Genomic DNA, 17,741 nt, shown 5'->3' with positions numbered 1-17,741 from the left:
ATTATTGAACACATTCCCAATTTCCATGATTACAAGAGATCCATAATCATGAGCGAAAGCAAGCACATATACTGTATATTAGCACTGCCTGTTGTTTCCAAATTAACTCATTCTGTAGCTACAAGCAGCTTCAATTATAGCAGCCAAAATAGTTAAACATTAGTATCCAAAAGGATATTTTACATAAAAATGTAAAAGAGACTGAAATTCATTCACTGACTTATCATATGAAAACAAAACATTCTTTTCCTTCTGTAAGGCTATATTTAGTGAAGCTTGCAATGGCATTACTTTAATTCACTTAACTGTTTCTACAAGTTGATCTAGATGGCACAGAACCTAGTAGCACATGCAGGCTGCCACCAGTCCAGACTAGAAGCTTGTATGAGGTGAATGTGTTGCACAAGGGGACAATCTTCTCAAAGCTCAGAGCCGAGGAGTAGGCCTGCTTAGTTTCAAACACTGATTCTGGAGTAACAAAAAGAAAAAAACACATACATCAACAAAATAATATGCTATATAGTTATCAAAAATATTGCCAAATAGAATTCAGGTCAATTAATATACAGATCGAAGATTGTCAGCATGAACTGTCAGCATTTTATGGTGTCAATACCATATTTTTTTGCACATTAAAAGGTCTTAAATGCAATAACAATAATTTACAGGACCTAAATCACAAATTTGTATTATGGTACTGCTAACTGTTGTGCATGTACTTAATTGTATACTTAATTGTCATTGTATTATATTTATTTCTATTTTTTGTCTTATTTCCATTCTCTTTTATATCTTTACCAACACCACAGTGGTTGTCTGGTCTATTCTGTATGGCCAGATAAACAAAATTTAGCCTATTTTAAAACTCAGAAGAAAAAAAAACCTCTAGAGAGTCAGCAGACGTAGATGCCTGTATATAGCTAACCTATTTGGAAGACATTTACACTGCATTCAACTATAATATATCTATAAATCTTTATACCCAGTAGGCCTACTGTGTAAAGGGACCTTAAAACAGAAAATAAGTAAAAAAAAAAAAACTTTAGATATATGCAGTTTACTCTATTTGGAAGCAAATCATAAGGTTCAAGTTTTAAATATATTATTCTCAAAAGGCTCAAAATTGTCTTTAAGCCCTTGGGATAAGATCCAATCACAACATTTGTTTGACCTTGTAGCCTATATGTTTGCCATTTTGAGAAAGCAGGTGTGTCCTTAAGCCTCGAGAAATGAAACGCCACAAAGATGTAATAAATTCTAAGCCAATCATGCGAGGAACATAAAACAACAACAAGGCATGATAATATATAAGATAAGGCATATAATATAGGCCTATAATAACACAATAACGTTTTTTTGTCAGCATGATGTGAGACTCAAAAGTCATGAATGCAAAGCTTTAAAATGTGTTTCATCTTATTCTTGATACTACATAATGTTTGCCTTAACTCTATCACATAAAGGCATACAAATAACACATTGTATATGTTATTAATGCTTGTAAGTTTAATCAAATGTTTTATAATCTGTACTATACATAATTTATACCAATAGAGTGTATGTTAAAAATTGTATTCAAACATTTATAATACCAAATCAGACCATAGTTGCTTTGATAATAGCCTGTTTTTCTTTTGAGACTGACTTTCTTCCCACAAAGCTGTATATGTAAAAATTATAACAGTAATTTTGAAAATATTTTCCTTTGAAATTCTTTAAATATGTTACTCTGACCTAACCAGTCAGCAGATATTATTATAGCTTTAACCCACTGTTGTTTGGTATAGGACGTACATTTTATGAAAAGTATAGTAAGAATGTTTCTGCTTGAGGTCAATCTCACATGAAAATGCATTGCTTTTATTTATGTTGTATATGGTTTCATATATAATATAACACTGAGTACATTGCAACCATTTGTCTATAATCAGTTCAGTTCATATGAATTAGCTTTAGTGTTAGTTTGTCAAATGACTGAAATAAATTGAAAACATTGTCTCTCTGTCAGAGGGGTCCAATCTTGTTCTAAGTACATTTTTCTAAGTACATTAAATAAAACAAAACTTGGGGTCTCTCAGAGCCCAACTTTTTTTTTAACACATATGTTGAACTTTCTAATAGACTACTGAGCCTGCAGTCTATACATATTACAAAGTGGAAATTACTTTTATTAGAATCTTGAGAAAGGTTTCAAGGTTTCATCTTCAAGTTACCCATGAGTTATTTGAGACTTTATTTCCCTTCTGAATGAACTATGTGCTATAATTGCACTCTTCTTTATCTTCCCCCACAGTCTGTCAGATTTCTATTCTCACCTTACACTTTCACCTACTGTCTGAGCGTATGGAGGTTAAAATATGAGAACAAGATGTATTCTTTACAGTCCCAGTATTCAGACAAAGAGTGTAAGCTTGAAGTCTACTTTCCCTGGAGGAAAAAGTTCAAAAAGGCTCAAATCACTTTAGACTAAAACCATCTTGCTTGTACTGCAGACCTTCATCTTATATGTGATTACAATGATGACTTCAATTAATATCTTATATGTAGCCCCCCTGGCCCCAGGCAGTATGATCAGAGGAAACATATGCTGAAGCAATTTAAGGAGAACCTCAAATGTTAATGAATAATAGAACAGATGGTCAACCAAAGACTCTCTTAAGGGTTTTTTACTCTATGCGTTACTGTGGGTTGATATGCTTTTAAGACATACCTGTAGGTTTACAAATAAAGGAAAGTGAAATCTTGATATAATCCAGGTTTTGCACTGTTCATTTTTTACACTGGGTTAGTAATGCACACTGGATGCTTTTGGCATCAGAATTTATAGTTGCAGTGCAAACCTAGAATTGGAGCAAGACTTCATAATCTATAGTTAAAAGTGGCCTTTACCCTGGGGTTAACAAATACATTAATCTACAGTTAAGGGAAGTTCACATAGTTCAAATGTTGTCATTTCCTCACCCTGATGCCATTTTAACCTCATGAAAAAGTAGTACACTTAACATACTTTTAAAATGAGTACAGAAAGTAGTATTACAGAAATACTTAAGTGCAAACTAAATAATGTTTTTGGACACTTATGTCACGGTGCACACAGCAAGGATGATACAGGAACACGGAGACAAGGATAAACTCAAAATAACAGTATTTAAATCAAATCCAAACAAGGCAGGGCAAGACAAGGCAAGGCAAGGTAGACACAGACAGGAACACCGGGGAGTAACGAGTAGACCAGACGACATGAAACTGAACAGGCAGGAACGTAAATACACAGGTTAATGACTAAAACACAGCTGAACAGAATTAACTAATAAATCGCTGGAAATTTGAGCATGGCACTGCATCAGATGTCCCGGCTACTAGGCTATCGCATGTGAGGATCCTGCAGGTGGCGGATCGTTTAGCCTTTTCTCACAGCAGCTAGAATAATTAAATGTATCATTTTGATGGCTGATTGTAATCCAGAAAGTATTATGTGATTATGAAACACATGTGAATGAAATTAAATTATATTCCAGTTTTAAATGTACTGATTACAGATAGCCTGGGATTACACAAGAGTTGTATTCTAAAGAAACCCAGTTCGAAGGTTTGCCTTTTGGGTTAAAAGAATTTCCTAATATGAAATTCAAATGTATGACACTTAGATTAAACTGTACAGAAATTGAAACTATACTCACTCACACTATACTCATAGTCATGCAATGCTGATGTTGTTAATTTGAGAATAATGTATAACAATAATAATAATTTGCACGGTTTCATGTGATATGAGCTAACCGATCTTTAGATTAAATCACCATTGGTAGCGTGATTTATGGTAATGCTTTTTTTCCTCAGTTGGTCAGAACAAACGTGACTGACATGTAACTTACTTGTTCAGATGATAATATCCGGTGAAAGTTCTTATTTGGGTCATATATTCCAAGAGTAGACTAATCTATGATTGCAAAGTACAGTGTCCACACCGGTGCAGTGACTTACTGCCACACATTCACCTCAAAACATTAGATTCATCTGTGCTGGAGCTGTGCCAGTACAACCCCACACAAGCAAAATAATTCCACAAGTAACTACAATTCCAGGTTTTCAAACATAGACGGCAACAAAGAGACTGCAGCTTTAAATGTAACTGAATAAACAACAGTTACATTACTCAAGCTTTTCACATGTGCTTAGTGTGCAATGAAACTACGATCTCTTTAATTACATTTAAGCTGCCTTTTATTTAATTAATATTATCGGCAAGTATGCTTTTTAATGTTCTTTTAAGATTTAAAGAAGTGCACATTCAACACCATTAACCACACTTATTTCTCACAAGGTTAAACGTGTTTCATTTTCTTTCTTTTGCAGCAAAGTTTTGAAGAATGTTTCAGCTTTTTTTGTTTACCTAGTGAAAGTCTTCACAAGTTTTAAACTTTATTCGGTTTCATATTTGTTGGTCAAAACATAGGCTACACTGTACATTTTTACTGTTTCATAAGTGAATTATTATTTTTTATTTCATAATTGTTTTGCTGTTTAGTTTAGCTGAGCATCCTATAGCCTACAGTAGGCTGTTTAATTAATGGCAAGTTAGGCTACTTGCAATAAGAGTGCCATTTTTTATTCATTTTGTTTATTAATAGCCTACTTTAAGGTATGTAGGGTAGGATTCGGGTTGTGGGCTAGATGCGTAATCATATGTACAAGAAAACTGCGTATCATATGCACGCCAACAAGTTTCGTATCATATGCACGCGAAAACTGTGTATTAAATGCACGCCAAACACGCGCGTGTCATCTATACGCCAAAGTCCATTTTCAGTACCACGAGTTTTCGCTTTTATTTGGCTATTTATACGCACTTTCATGAGATCGGTTAGACTGCAAAAATAAACCTACCCTGAAAAATATTCACTGAACAAGTGTGTCTCCCCTGTACATGTAACCTACAAATAAGCGTAATATATAAAATTAAATAGAATAGTCTATTCGATACATGTATTATAATTCCATATCTCGGTGATCTAAAAAAAATCCACTTGGGAGAAAAACAGAAAACAGGTTAGGTCTTTAGGATTTAGCTATTAAAAAAGGGCAGGATGATAACGGACGAGACGAGTACTGATACAATAGCCTACAGAGTGTCTAAACAGCTCTGCAGCCACTCATAATAATCCAGCGTCAGCCCGCCTGCGAGTTCGTCTCCATTGGTTAAGCGCTTGGAGCGACTACTATCTTTTTTTTTTTTTTTTTAGCAAAGTTTTATTTTGACAGCAGCTCCTCTTAAACGAAATGCAGCTCGCGACTTTCCCAGATTATCGGACTGTGTTATTTAAGGAGAGACAGCAGATGGACTGACCTACTCAATGCCTCTCTCCGGCGCTGTGCTGCTGATATAGATGGCTTTTCTTCTGACTAACACAAGATGAGCAGAGATGGACCACAGTGGACAGGACAGCATGAGACATTTATGAAAAGTTTCCCCGAAGAAGCCGTTCTCGCTCGGATCAAGAACAATGTCTGTGAATATCTCGAGCTTGAACAGCACACTTCAGCCCGAGCTCTTTACCTACAATGTTCCTGCTCTCATATTTGGGGTTTTACTCATCATAGTGATCATTTGTGGAAATGCGCTTGTGTGCCTGAGTGTTTACAAGGAAAAAGCCTTGAAGACAACGACAAACTATTTCATAGTGAGTTTGGCTGTGGCAGATCTGCTGTTGGCAGTTTTGGTTTTACCCCTGTTTGTCTATGCAGAGGTAAGTGTTTGTCTGAGACATATGATGAGAGGTTCACTGTGTAATTTAAGTTCCCAAATATATATTATAAACAAAACAGTGCATTTTAGAAGGCATATAGCTTTATCTCAAAATACTGTAGATATGTGTATCAGAGTATCATAAAGTGTAACTGACAAATTTCAGATATTATAACGATTGCATTCTAATTTGTAATAAATGACAAATGTAACTTATTCATTATATTTATACTGTACAGGTATGTATATGTGTACAGATAGATATATAGTTTATTTGAAAAGAGTTACTACAGATAACTCCCTTGTTGAATACCTTTCTCAAGCTTTTTAGGTTTTAGGCCACTTATCTTGTTATCCTCAAGTTGCCATCACATTAAATCAGTCAAGTTGTGACTTCGTTAGGCTCATTAGGTTAGTTTGACTCATTTAGAGAATCAAGGACAGTCTGAATCTACATCCAAAACATTTGGTTACTATTCGAAATTAATCGAATATGCTCTTCAATGTGAGGAAGTGTGCAGTTTCTTCTAAATACTCATTAAAACTCTTTCTTGACACAATAAATTTATCTTTCCAGTTTCAAGGTGGTGTCTGGTCCTTAGATATGGCTGTTTGCGATGGATTAATGACCATGGATGTAATGCTCTGTACAGCATCAATATTCAACCTTTGTGCAATCAGTGTGGACAGGTTTGTATTTTAATTTCAGTCATATATCCCTGTTTTGTATAGCATTACTTTTCCTGAGGAATGAGAAAAGTTGCTTTGGGAGCCCTCAGGCATTTTCTTCAGAAAGAATGCAGACGGCATAATCAGTTTTTAGCATATTATTTGGACCTTATCGGGATTGCAGAAACAGGTCATGCTGGTCTTGAAGTTTATTCTTATTGTGCGTAAGACTATATTCTAGCATATTAGTGTTGGACACAGTGTTCTTTGAGTACTTTTATTAAAGAAAGCTAAGATGAGCAGCATTCTGTGAATTAGTGGTTCTCAACTGGTGAGTCGTGACCCAAAAATGGGCCACAGATCTGATAGCAGATAGGAAAATAACAATGCTAAATGCAAATAATAAAATGCATCTGAATAAATAGGCTATGCTTAACATCCTCTGTTGTTGCCATCAAAGGCAATGTGTTCCATTTTGGCACAACTTAGAAGCTGGCCAAATTAGGCAGATGTTAAACATGCATGCATGACATGCCCTCATCATTAAAGTCCATGAACAAAACAGAACAGAAAATATGACCCAGACTAATTTAAATATTGGTTCTGTTGCAACGAGTTTAAATATGATTTCTGGTGCAGTGAATTATTGCATAATATGCAAATGTATTTTGTGCAGTGAATTATTGGCTATTAAGCACATGAAACCGAACACTCCATCTACATCTATTACTCCATCTGTTTCCTGTTTAATTTAAAGGACACACTTGTTTGCTCCTTTTTTATCTGGGTCCTGAAGCAAAACTGCTTGAGAACCATTTGAGTCTGAACTTTGGCTTTGTTGTGATCATAGTGCTTAGAATGCTTTTTTTCCTGATTTCCTGATTTCGTTTGTCCTGATGGTAAATTTCAATATGTATTCTTTTAACAGGTTCATAGCAGTGTCCATACCACTTAACTACAACAGGAAGCATGTCGACCATAGGCAGATTCTATTACTTTCTGCTACGTGGCTGTTGGCACTGGCTGTGGCGTCTCCTGTCATCTTCGGAATAAACAACGTTCCTCAAAGAGACCCCAGAGAATGCAAACTTGAAGACAACAATTACGTGGTTTATTCGTCTGTCTGTTCCTTTTTCATCCCATGTCCCATTATGCTTCTACTGTACTTTGGGATGTTTCATGGTTTGCGCAAGTGGGAAGAATCACGCAAAGCCAAACTGAGAAACAGTATCCAGGCCTGCCGCAGTTTACAGCATGCTGCGGTGGCTGCCGCCCTCCCACCCTTGGGGGCTCTGCCTGCGTCTCTGCCCCGGGTCATTGAGAGGGACTTGGCCCAGTCCAGTCTTGAGGAGCTTGATGACTTCACACAGCCCGTCTGCCTCTTCCCACCTGAGTACAAAAACAGCCCCATTCAGACTGTGGCCTACCCTGAAATTCAATATAGTCAGCCAGCTCAGAGAAAGAAGAGGGCTAAGATCAATGGAAGAGAGAGAAAAGCCATGAGGGTTTTACCTGTTGTTGTGGGTAAGCGTTGGTGTATTTGTTTGTTTGTTTCAGTCTTGTTGGAGTTGAAAGTACATAATATATAACTCTTTTAAGGACCTCAAAAAGTAGAATGAAAAAGACATAAAAATACAACTTAATAAATGCTTCGGAACTTTTATCAACAAATCAGTTTAATTATTGCGTGCAGGTACTTATAAGCTTCAAAACATTGAATGAAATTGCCACAGAGGTTGAAATTCCCCAGAACACACAGATAAAATGAACTACAGGCAAATCCCTCTATCCAATTATGGTGTCATGGTTCACCTGGTGCCTTAACCTAATTTCCAGGCCACCATTTATTAACACAGAGACGTAAGAGTAAAGATTAGACTTGTGTTCTTCATTATTATTATTATTGTTGTTGTTGTTGTTGAAAACCTGTCCATTATTAAATCATATATAGCTGATCCATAGGGAAAAGTATAGCTATTTCTATTTCTATAATGTTTCTATGATCTCATATTATTATATTATATTATGCTTTCTTGTAATCTTTGTTCATAGCAGACATCACGAAGTATAATTTTATTAGCTTTATTTTTATAATTTTTACTTGCTTAAAAACTTAAAGTGATAGTTCACCCAAAAATGAAATTCTGTAATTATTGACTCACCATCATGTTGATCCAAATTCATATGACTTTCTTTTTTCTGGAGAACATACAAAAGAAGATATTTTGAAAAATGTTGTCCATACAATATTAGACCCAATTTACTTTCACACATGCACACACACACACACAAACACACACACACACACACACACTGTATCCAACTTGCATATTAATGAGTTGCTGTTGGGATAGCATGTTGCAAAAAAGAATTGTCATAATGGGAGTAATAATTGGCCAGATTTTCATAATATCTAATATTTCATAAGAAATTTTATATATAATTTATTTTCCTATTCAATTGTTTGTCTCCCAAAATGCATAATAAACATGCTTTTAGTCTTGGCGTCCTCCACAGTGGACATGTATGAAATGATGTCCTGTTTCATAACAGGAAGTCATATTTGAATTTGAACCCATAACATTTTCCTGAGATGTTGCTTTATGGCAAACAATTTGAAAAGTATGCATATTTAAATGACAATTACAAAATATAATCATATTTCCATAAGGATGTAAAAATTTTCTCTAAATTAAATTTAGCCATCTTTAAAGACCTAGGAGAGAGTGTGGTCATGGTGAAACTTCCAAACATTTAGTATCTCTAAAAAGCCCTGAATGTGCTCTGTACAGGAAATCCAGACTTAAAACTGTGACATATGAAGTCTCAGAGAAATTCACTAAAATTGTATGCTACAGAGGCAAAAACTCCATAGCTGGGTCTCAGGAGGATATCAAATCATATAAACTATATAAAGTTTGCATCATGAAATTAGCATCCTCTTTTATTAGTTATCAGACAATATATCACATATCCAGGCAATGTAAAATGGTTTGTCAGGTAGCCGAAATGTTCATTATGTGGCAACACCTTTTATTTATGTCAAAAATGTTATTTAATATGACTATACATGACTATAGGTTAAATTACTCCTTAAGGTAACAACAGGACATTTCAAATTTTTATTGTGCACAGAATGTGCAACTCACCTCCTCATGGGGATTCATAGGGCCTAAAGCCATAGAGTTAACATTTCCAAAGATGTAAACATTTCTTTTGCATCACAGAAACATCTTATTGAAGTTATGTAGATGATCTGAAACTTATTCTAACTCCATTACTGGGTATTTATAGAAATACCATTACTATATTTGAATAATTCAGCAGAGCTGAGGCCACTGGAGGAGCACATTAATATCTATAATATACATGAGGTTGATTTATATGTGTAGTTTTGTCTCACATGTTATTCATAACATTTGATTTTACATAGTTTGGTCACTTTAATAAGACATTCTTATGCCGGCATTGCGTAATGCAGAATTAATGGCTGTGATTTTGCAGGTTTCTGGGTTATCCAAAGCTTTCCAGGGCTCTTAAAGTCATTCATGAATATTTTGAGCCTGGACTTCTCTGTTGTTTGTTTGTTTTTTTGCTTTATCAGAACATGAGCAGGACTCTGACTACAACGTTCTACCTATTAATTGAGTAATTTGGGATTGTTATGGCATGCTGTCATCAGTCACAGAAAATAATTTTGAATTCCATCAAATTTGCAACAACAAACAAAAAACACATTTACAGTAATGAGCCAGGCATTCTACAAGGTTAAAAAGCAGATCCAGATGCTGCTTTTAGTTTTGTTGAAAGCGCTTGTATTAATAGGCATACACACAAATGTGAGTTAAGCAGTGAAGTAATGTAAATTGTCCTCTCAATAGTGTAAATACTGTTTTATGTGGAATTCATGTGGGTGGATTTTATGTAAAGTGTGTAAACTGAACTTCTCATGCAATCTTCATGGGCTTTCTGGACCAGAAAGGGTCATGACACTTATTTAAATGGTAATACAATTTATCACACTAATCTCATGTAATGTTAACCCTCTGGGGTCTGAGGGGATTTTGGGGCCCTTAAGATGTTTTGACATGCCCTGACCAGGGCTCGACAGTGCGAGCATTTCACTCGCATTTGCGACTAAAAATAGATGCGTGCGAACTGGAAAATGTATTTAGGAGCGCAAGTGCGAATACAAAACAAAATACAAAACAGCCTAACTTATACAGTAGCCTATAACAAACGTTTTAATTTATTCTGTTTATTTATGGAAAAATTGCGATGCAGCCTCATATGATTACTTTAGAACTTTAAAAAGGCAACGGTTTAATTTAAATGAGCACAGATGAGAAGAAAAGCGGAGCGAGTAAGTGAAGACGCGTTGAATGACGCACATTCGCCACTAGAGGGCGCTGCCGTAACCCAGTAAATAAATCAGCTGCGCTATTTTCCTAAAACTGTGTAAATAATGTTTCACACTCACAGTCATTTAGATATTTATATTCGCTTTAGTCTTCACAATAGCCTCAAATAATTCTTACTTAAAGACTTAATGAGCTATTTATTTTCAAACATTTTTTCTAACCTAAACATGGCCCATCCACTGATCTATAATAGAGAACAGTGGGCCTATCTATACATCAACGACTGATTCGTTATTATTGTTCAGTAACACAAGTTCCATTAGTTAACATGAAAAAAACTATGACTGCATTTATTAATAATGCTATCTTAATTTCAACTTTTAATAATACATTATAAAATCAAAAGTTGTCTTAATATAATTCAATGGAGCTAACATTAACATAGTTGTATTTTTTATTAAATCAACATTAACAAAGAATATTAACTACTGCAACAATTAGCTATTGCACATTTTTAGTTACTGTTAACCTGCTTTAACTAATGTTAACAAATGGGACCTTACTTACCTATTGTTCTTTCGTTCATTTGAACAATCTTTTGCACTCTAATCTTGAAACACTTGTTTACTTTATATTTTTATGTATTTTTTATAAAAGTCTTTTAGTAAATTATCTTTAATAAAGTTATTTAACCTGTTAGGACGACAACACTTTTTTTCACTTAGAAATTATATATTGTGATTTAAAAACAAAAACATATACCGTGACAAAAGCTTCAATGATTATTGTGAAAATTTTATACCGACACAGTTTAATAGGATTATAACTAATTACATAATTAGCCTATTAAATAGTGTCTGAAGTAAAATTATTTAAAAACCTTGAGTACTTTCTGTATTCTGATAAATTAAATAATGGTGCTTGTAAATGTCTCTTTGTATCCCCTTATTAAGCTAAAACACCTAATTAGAAAAATTTGCATTGCGCCCCTAAATGTTTTTAATGCGCTCCTAAATTTTTTGACTTAGGAGCACATGTGCTCCTTGGGGAATAGGTAAGCGTCAAGCCCTGCTGACATTTGTGCTTATATCAGCTACTTATAACATACTATTGACCAACATGTAATTTGTTTTGTATTCAGCACAAACTTTGCTACAATAATATGTGACCAAGACGGATGTTTGCATTTTTTGTAGATTTTAACATTTATTCCAGTGCAATGTTTTGGCCCATATAGACTTCAACTGTAAGTGACTAGTTAATAAACTAATAGTTAATAAAGTAATAGTTCCCTCCAAAAAATATAATTTACAAAAAATATACTCACCATCAAGCCATCCAGGTTGTAGATGACTTTTTTTTTCATTAATTTGTTCTTCACAGATTTGGAGAAATGTAGCCTTAAATCACTTAAATACCAATGGATCCTCTGCAGTGAATGGGTGCCGTCAGAATAAGAATCCAAACAGCTGGTAAAAACATCACAACAATCCAGAAGCAATCCACACAACTCCACTCCAGTGAATTATGAAGTGAAAAGCTGTATGTTTGTAATCAGTGAATCCAACATTAAGACAATTTTAATTTCAAATTATTACTTCCACAAAAAATATGAATCCTCTATCTATAATATTGCCTTCTAAAGTAAAAAAAAATCTTCATGTTATCGGTCTTTATAAATAAGCACAGATCAAGCAATGTTTATAAGCAAAAACAGTCCAAGATGGTTCTAAACAAATATGTCAGTGGATTTTGATGTGAAGACAACAGACTTTTTCACTGGAGGAAGCCTTATGAATTATGGGCTAATATTTTGGCTAGACAGTTTAAAGTTAAAATGTGTTAATGGTGGATTTGTTTCTTAGAAAGCTTTTCACTTCACAAATTGTTAATTAATGGACTGGAGTCGTGTGGATTACTTTTGGATTATTATAATGTTTTTATCAGCTGTTTGGACTCTCATTCTGATGGCACCCATTCACTGCAGAGGGTCCACTTGTGGGCAAGTGATATATTGCTAACTTTCTTCAAATCAGTTTCAATGAAGTCATTTACATATTTTTTTGGGGTAAGCTATTCCTTTAATGTAAGTGAACATTTTGCTTGTTTTTATAAGCTCAGGAACTGGATTTTTAAAATAAAAAAACAATTAATTAATTAGCAAAGCAAAATTAATTGTTTTGTGTTAAACATATTTTTGTACTCTTTTATGCAAGGTTTGTTTAGTAGTGTCTCAGAAAATGCACCAAATTGTGCTTTAATTCATTAATGAATATGAGACGTGATGTGCAAATATGAGACATGATGTGTGATCTTCCCGCAGGTGTCTTCCTCTTCTGCTGGACTCCTTTTTTTGTAGTTCACACTACACGAGCCTTGTGTGAATCCTGCCACATCTCTCCAGACCTGATGAGCACAGTGACATGGCTGGGTTACGTGAACAGTGCACTGAACCCAATTATCTACACTGTCTTCAACACTGAATTCAGGAAGTTCTTCAGAGGATTTCTTCCACGCTGCTGTTGACATACACCAAATGCTCCATAAGACATGCCATAATTTATGCTAAAGACAATTGTAAACTGGACTGCAACTGTTTAATTTTGTAACAATCCTGCCAATACTTTATTTGTTTGTGTTTGCATGTACTACATCCATATTTTATATATATAGTGGACTTTTCAGTGCAACAAAACATTCTCAGTGGTGCCTAGAACATCTGTGCAGCATTTTAAAATATGCCATGCTCTGTTAAAATATGTCTCAGTTCGAGTTAAGATTAATGATACAAAATGCATTGCATATTTCAGATCTATGAGATGTTACTGCCTGCAGGAATACTTTCAATTAAAAAACCACAATGTACAAACTTTGTGATTTAGTAACAGCATGGCAACAACTGGAACTGCATATTTTGATACATTTGATTTTGGTAAAGTATTTTAACTGTATAGCTTTGAGTTTGATTTCATTCTTCTGAAAATGGAATCTTCATATTGCTGTAAAGAGACATTTGTGATAAAGTCACTAGATTCTCTATAACAGAGGTTTGAAACAGGACTTTGTAATGATACAGTGAGTTGAAGGCTCTCTGTGAAGGCTCCAAAACATCATGAGAAAGTTTCTAATGAAGTTCCTGAATAGCCCTAAGGATTTTACCATACTTAGCTTTATTCTTTGAGCACATCATCTGTGTGCAATGAAAAAAGGATCAGACACCTGGGCAGAATTCCCACTTGTCTCTTTTTTTCCCTCTCTTATTGAATTATAAATGTCTGCATGATCAAGTGCAGCTTCTCCCATAAGCCTGACATTGTCATTTCTTAGAGAATAAAGAACAACCATGGCCTTGGTGAACATCTGTCCTTCCCAACTAATGGTTCCCTTGTTTATGCGATTCTTGCAAAAAAAAAAAAAAAAAAGGTACTTTTTTTGAAAACATTTACATGTATATATTAATAGTTATTAAGACAATAATACATAATATGTAGACAGAAAATGTCTTAGGTTACGTATTTAACCCCAGTTCCTCGAAGGAACGAGACGCTGCGTCAGGAGACGCTTTGGGGAACGCCTACAGCGTAACCGGCTCTGAATACCAATGAAATCTGTCCCATGGATGGGAGGGACGTCACGGGTGAGGTGACGTAATGACCAGCTGGTATAAAAGCACGTGCGGTGAAACTGGCGTCAGCTTCCAGAATGAAGCAAGCGCTGGAAGGGATGCGGAAGTGTGGCCTCGCGACGCAGCGTCTCGTTCCTTCGAGGAACTGGGGTTACATACGTAACCTAAGATGTTCCTCTTCAGGAACTCGAGCTGCGTCAGGAGACGCTTTAGGGAACGAGATACCCACGGCACCAGACTTCCAAGTCCCTGCCCTGTGTGTATCCAATGGAGCACAGCTAGGGCGAGAGAATGGAAAACCTGGAGTGGCTCGTATGTCTAGGCCATAAAACCTGACAAGGTCAGGGGCGTAGACCATCCCACAGCGTTGCAGATGTCCTGGATATGGACACCCGCAAGAAAGGCCTTGGAGGCCGCCACACTCCTCATGGAATGAGCTCTGACTCCCATGGTTCGAGGGGAGGTCAGAAGACTCATAGGCCATCTGAGTGGCATCCACGAACCGACTGCCTCAGTGCACCACGGAGGAAACGTGTAACTAGGGGTCGTCTGCTCACTGTCAGTCCACCAAGAGGGGTGTGGTAAGCCGAGATTGCCGCCACATAGACCTTCAAGGTGGAGTGGGCTAACCCTGCAGAGAGTCGAGCCTGCAGGAACTCCAGCACTGTACCAACCGGGCAGTTAACTGGGTCGAGCTGGCGATCTCCGCACCATGAAGTGAAGAGTCTCCACTTCAGGGCGTAGAGTCTCCTCGTAGAGGGAGCTCTGGATTGGAGAATGGTCTCAACAACCTCGGTTGAGAGACCGGAAGCTATGAGCTGTGCCCCCTCAGGGGCCACACCCACAGCTTCCACAACTCCGGGCGGGGGTGCACAAGGGCGCCTCCTGCCTGTGAGAGGAGATCCCTCCTGACTGGAATCTCCCATGGAAAGCCATCGAGGAGGGAAATCAGGTCCGAGAACCATACTCGGCCCGGCCAGAACGGGGCTACTAATAGCAGCCGGAGTCCGTCCCGGCGCACTCTCTCCAGAACTCCGGGGAGCAGAGCAATCGGGAGAAAGGCGTACAGACGAAGCCTCGGCCATGTCTGTACCATGGCATCCAGCCCCTCGGAGCTGGATGACGTAGAGAGTACCAGAGGGGACATTGCGCTGTCTGAGTGGTGAAGAGGTCCACCTGAGCCTGGCCAAACACTCTCCAGATCTGCTTCACCACCTCGGTGAAGGGAGCGGCATGCTCAAGGTGACCCTCTAAGTTTAGGGGAACAATGCCAGCTCGACCAACAGGAGAGCCGGGAGGAAGCAGCATGCTCATAGGCGACCCTCTAAAGTGAGGGGAGCAATGCTAGCTCTACCAAGGCAGAGCTCTGGAGAGCGGAGCACTTACCTCTCAGCATGAGAGGGAACTCAGACGCTCAGAAGGGAGCGGCATGCTCAAGGTGACCCTCAAAGTTGAGGGGAGCAATGCCAGCTCGACCAACCAGGAGAGCTCAGCCTCATAGCCCATGCAGGGATCTGGTGCGCCAGCCTATACAGGGCTTGCGAACCGCAGACCTCCTTGGTGGTTGCTATAAGAGACCACCGATGTGTTGTCGGTGCGAACTAACACATGGCAACCTCTTCGGTCTGGGAGAAAGTATTTCAGAGCCTGAAACACAGCCAGCATCTCGCTGACCAAGCGAGATGATGACCCTTCCACAGACCGTGGGCAGGGTGGCCACTCATGACCGCTCCCCGACCGGTGAAGGATGCGTCCGTCGCTAGCGTACGCGGCGACACGGAGCTCCCATCACCAGGCCCAGGGACAAGAACCAAGGTAGTCTCCAAATGCCCAAGGCACGTAGGCACCGCCGCGTAACCTTGATCATGTGAAGCGTCTTGCGCCACCACTTTAGGGGTCTCATGTACAGCAGGCCAATAGGTAACACGTTGGACACAGCTGCCATCAGACCCAGCAGTCTCTGAAACTGCTTGACAGTGAGTGACTGGCCTGAAGGGAAGTACCTGGTACTGGTAAGCTTCGCCCCCGAAAAGCAAACCTCAGGAACTTCCTGTGAGAGGGAAGGATGGAGACGTGGGAGTATGCGTCTTTTAGATCGATCGCGACAAACCAGTCCTCGGACCTGATTTGAGATGTGACCTGTAAGCATGAGCATCTTGAACTTCAGTCTGCTGACTGAGCGGTTCAGAGATGCTGCAGATCTAAAATGGGACGCAACCCTCCATCCTTCTTTGGAACTATGAAGTACCGGCTGTAGAACCCGGACTCTCTCGCGTGGAGGAACCACCTCGATGGCCTCCTTTCCTTAAGAGAGTATGTATCTCCTGTTCCATTACCAGAGCCTGCTCGGGGCCCACTAATGTGGAATTCACCCCGTTGAATTGAGGTGGACGAGAATCGAACTGGATTCTGTAGCCTCTCTCTACAGTACGCAGGACCCATCTAGACACATTCGGCAGTAGCTTCCACGCTGTGAAATAGTCTACTAAGGGAACCAGTCCCTCGAGACTGGCCTCTGGTGTAGTCAGAGCGGCTAGTTCGGTGCCCTGAAGTGGCGAACCGGCAGGGAACGACCGAACCAGCTGCTCTAGAGACCCCCGAAGGGGTGGCGAGCATATCAGCTCCACTACGGTACTGGGCGGAAGAAACTGAGACGTGCGCTCGCTGGAGACCGCTGCGCCCTGAAGCACCATAGGTGGCAGGGTTGGCAGAACGATCTCCTGAGGGCACTGGGGGAAGACGAGCACCGTACGCTGCGGTGAATCGTGCTCTACCCCAGCGGGGCTACCCTCATAAGCCCTGATCCCACTCACATCAGGGCTTCTTGGCCGGAGCTCCCAACACCAGGGAGCTCCCAACACCAGGCCCAGGGACAAGACCTCTTCGCCTGCTTGGCTGGGAGGTCCTTGACCGCGCACCCTTCTTACCACCCCGACCTGCTCCAGCGGGGGCGAGCTTGCCTATATGAGGAGCCAGCACTTGGCAGGGGCTGCTCTCGCCCAGCAGCCCCGTGAGCTAGAGAGTGGCGAGGGAGAAACCCTCGCCCTCATCCAACTCCTTGAGCAGGTCAGCCTGGCATGCCCGCAACACCACCATCCGTGCAGACATAAGCCAACCCGACCTGCTGCCCCGTACCCCTTGCCTTCAGAGACGACGCAGCGTCAGGGGACAGATAGCTCGCAAGCGTCTGTTCCACACGCGGCATCGTATGGAAAGCCAAAGTGCTCATAAACGCCTGCTCGGGCGTCTGATTGCACACTGACACGTTAAAAGCGTACGACTTGACAGCAAACCGCGCAATGGTTTTCTAAAGAACTCTAGAACTAGAATGGTTCTACTA

The 17,741-nt window shown here is 39.0% G+C and overlaps 1 protein-coding gene across 1 annotated transcript; it reads left to right on the top strand.

Annotated features, from left to right (window-relative positions):
* The first annotated feature begins 5,145 nt into the window (after nucleotides 1-5,145).
* On the top strand, nucleotides 5,146-13,642 carry LOC306877662 (D(4) dopamine receptor-like). The gene is made up of 4 exons (XM_079429559.1): nucleotides 5,146-5,747; nucleotides 6,324-6,436; nucleotides 7,344-7,939; nucleotides 13,100-13,642. Exons 1-4 carry the CDS (start codon nucleotides 5,505-5,507, stop codon nucleotides 13,300-13,302), a joined length of 1,155 nt encoding a protein of 384 aa, XP_079285685.1. The 5' UTR covers nucleotides 5,146-5,504; the 3' UTR covers nucleotides 13,303-13,642.
* Nucleotides 13,643-17,741: the final 4,099 nt, after the last annotated feature.

This window comes from Barbus barbus, assembly GCF_936440315.1.
Source record: "Barbus barbus genome assembly, chromosome: 2".
Classification (NCBI taxonomy): domain Eukaryota; kingdom Metazoa; phylum Chordata; class Actinopteri; order Cypriniformes; family Cyprinidae; genus Barbus; species Barbus barbus.
Note: the sequence above shows the minus strand (reverse complement) of the source record. Positions and strands in the feature narration are given on the sequence as shown.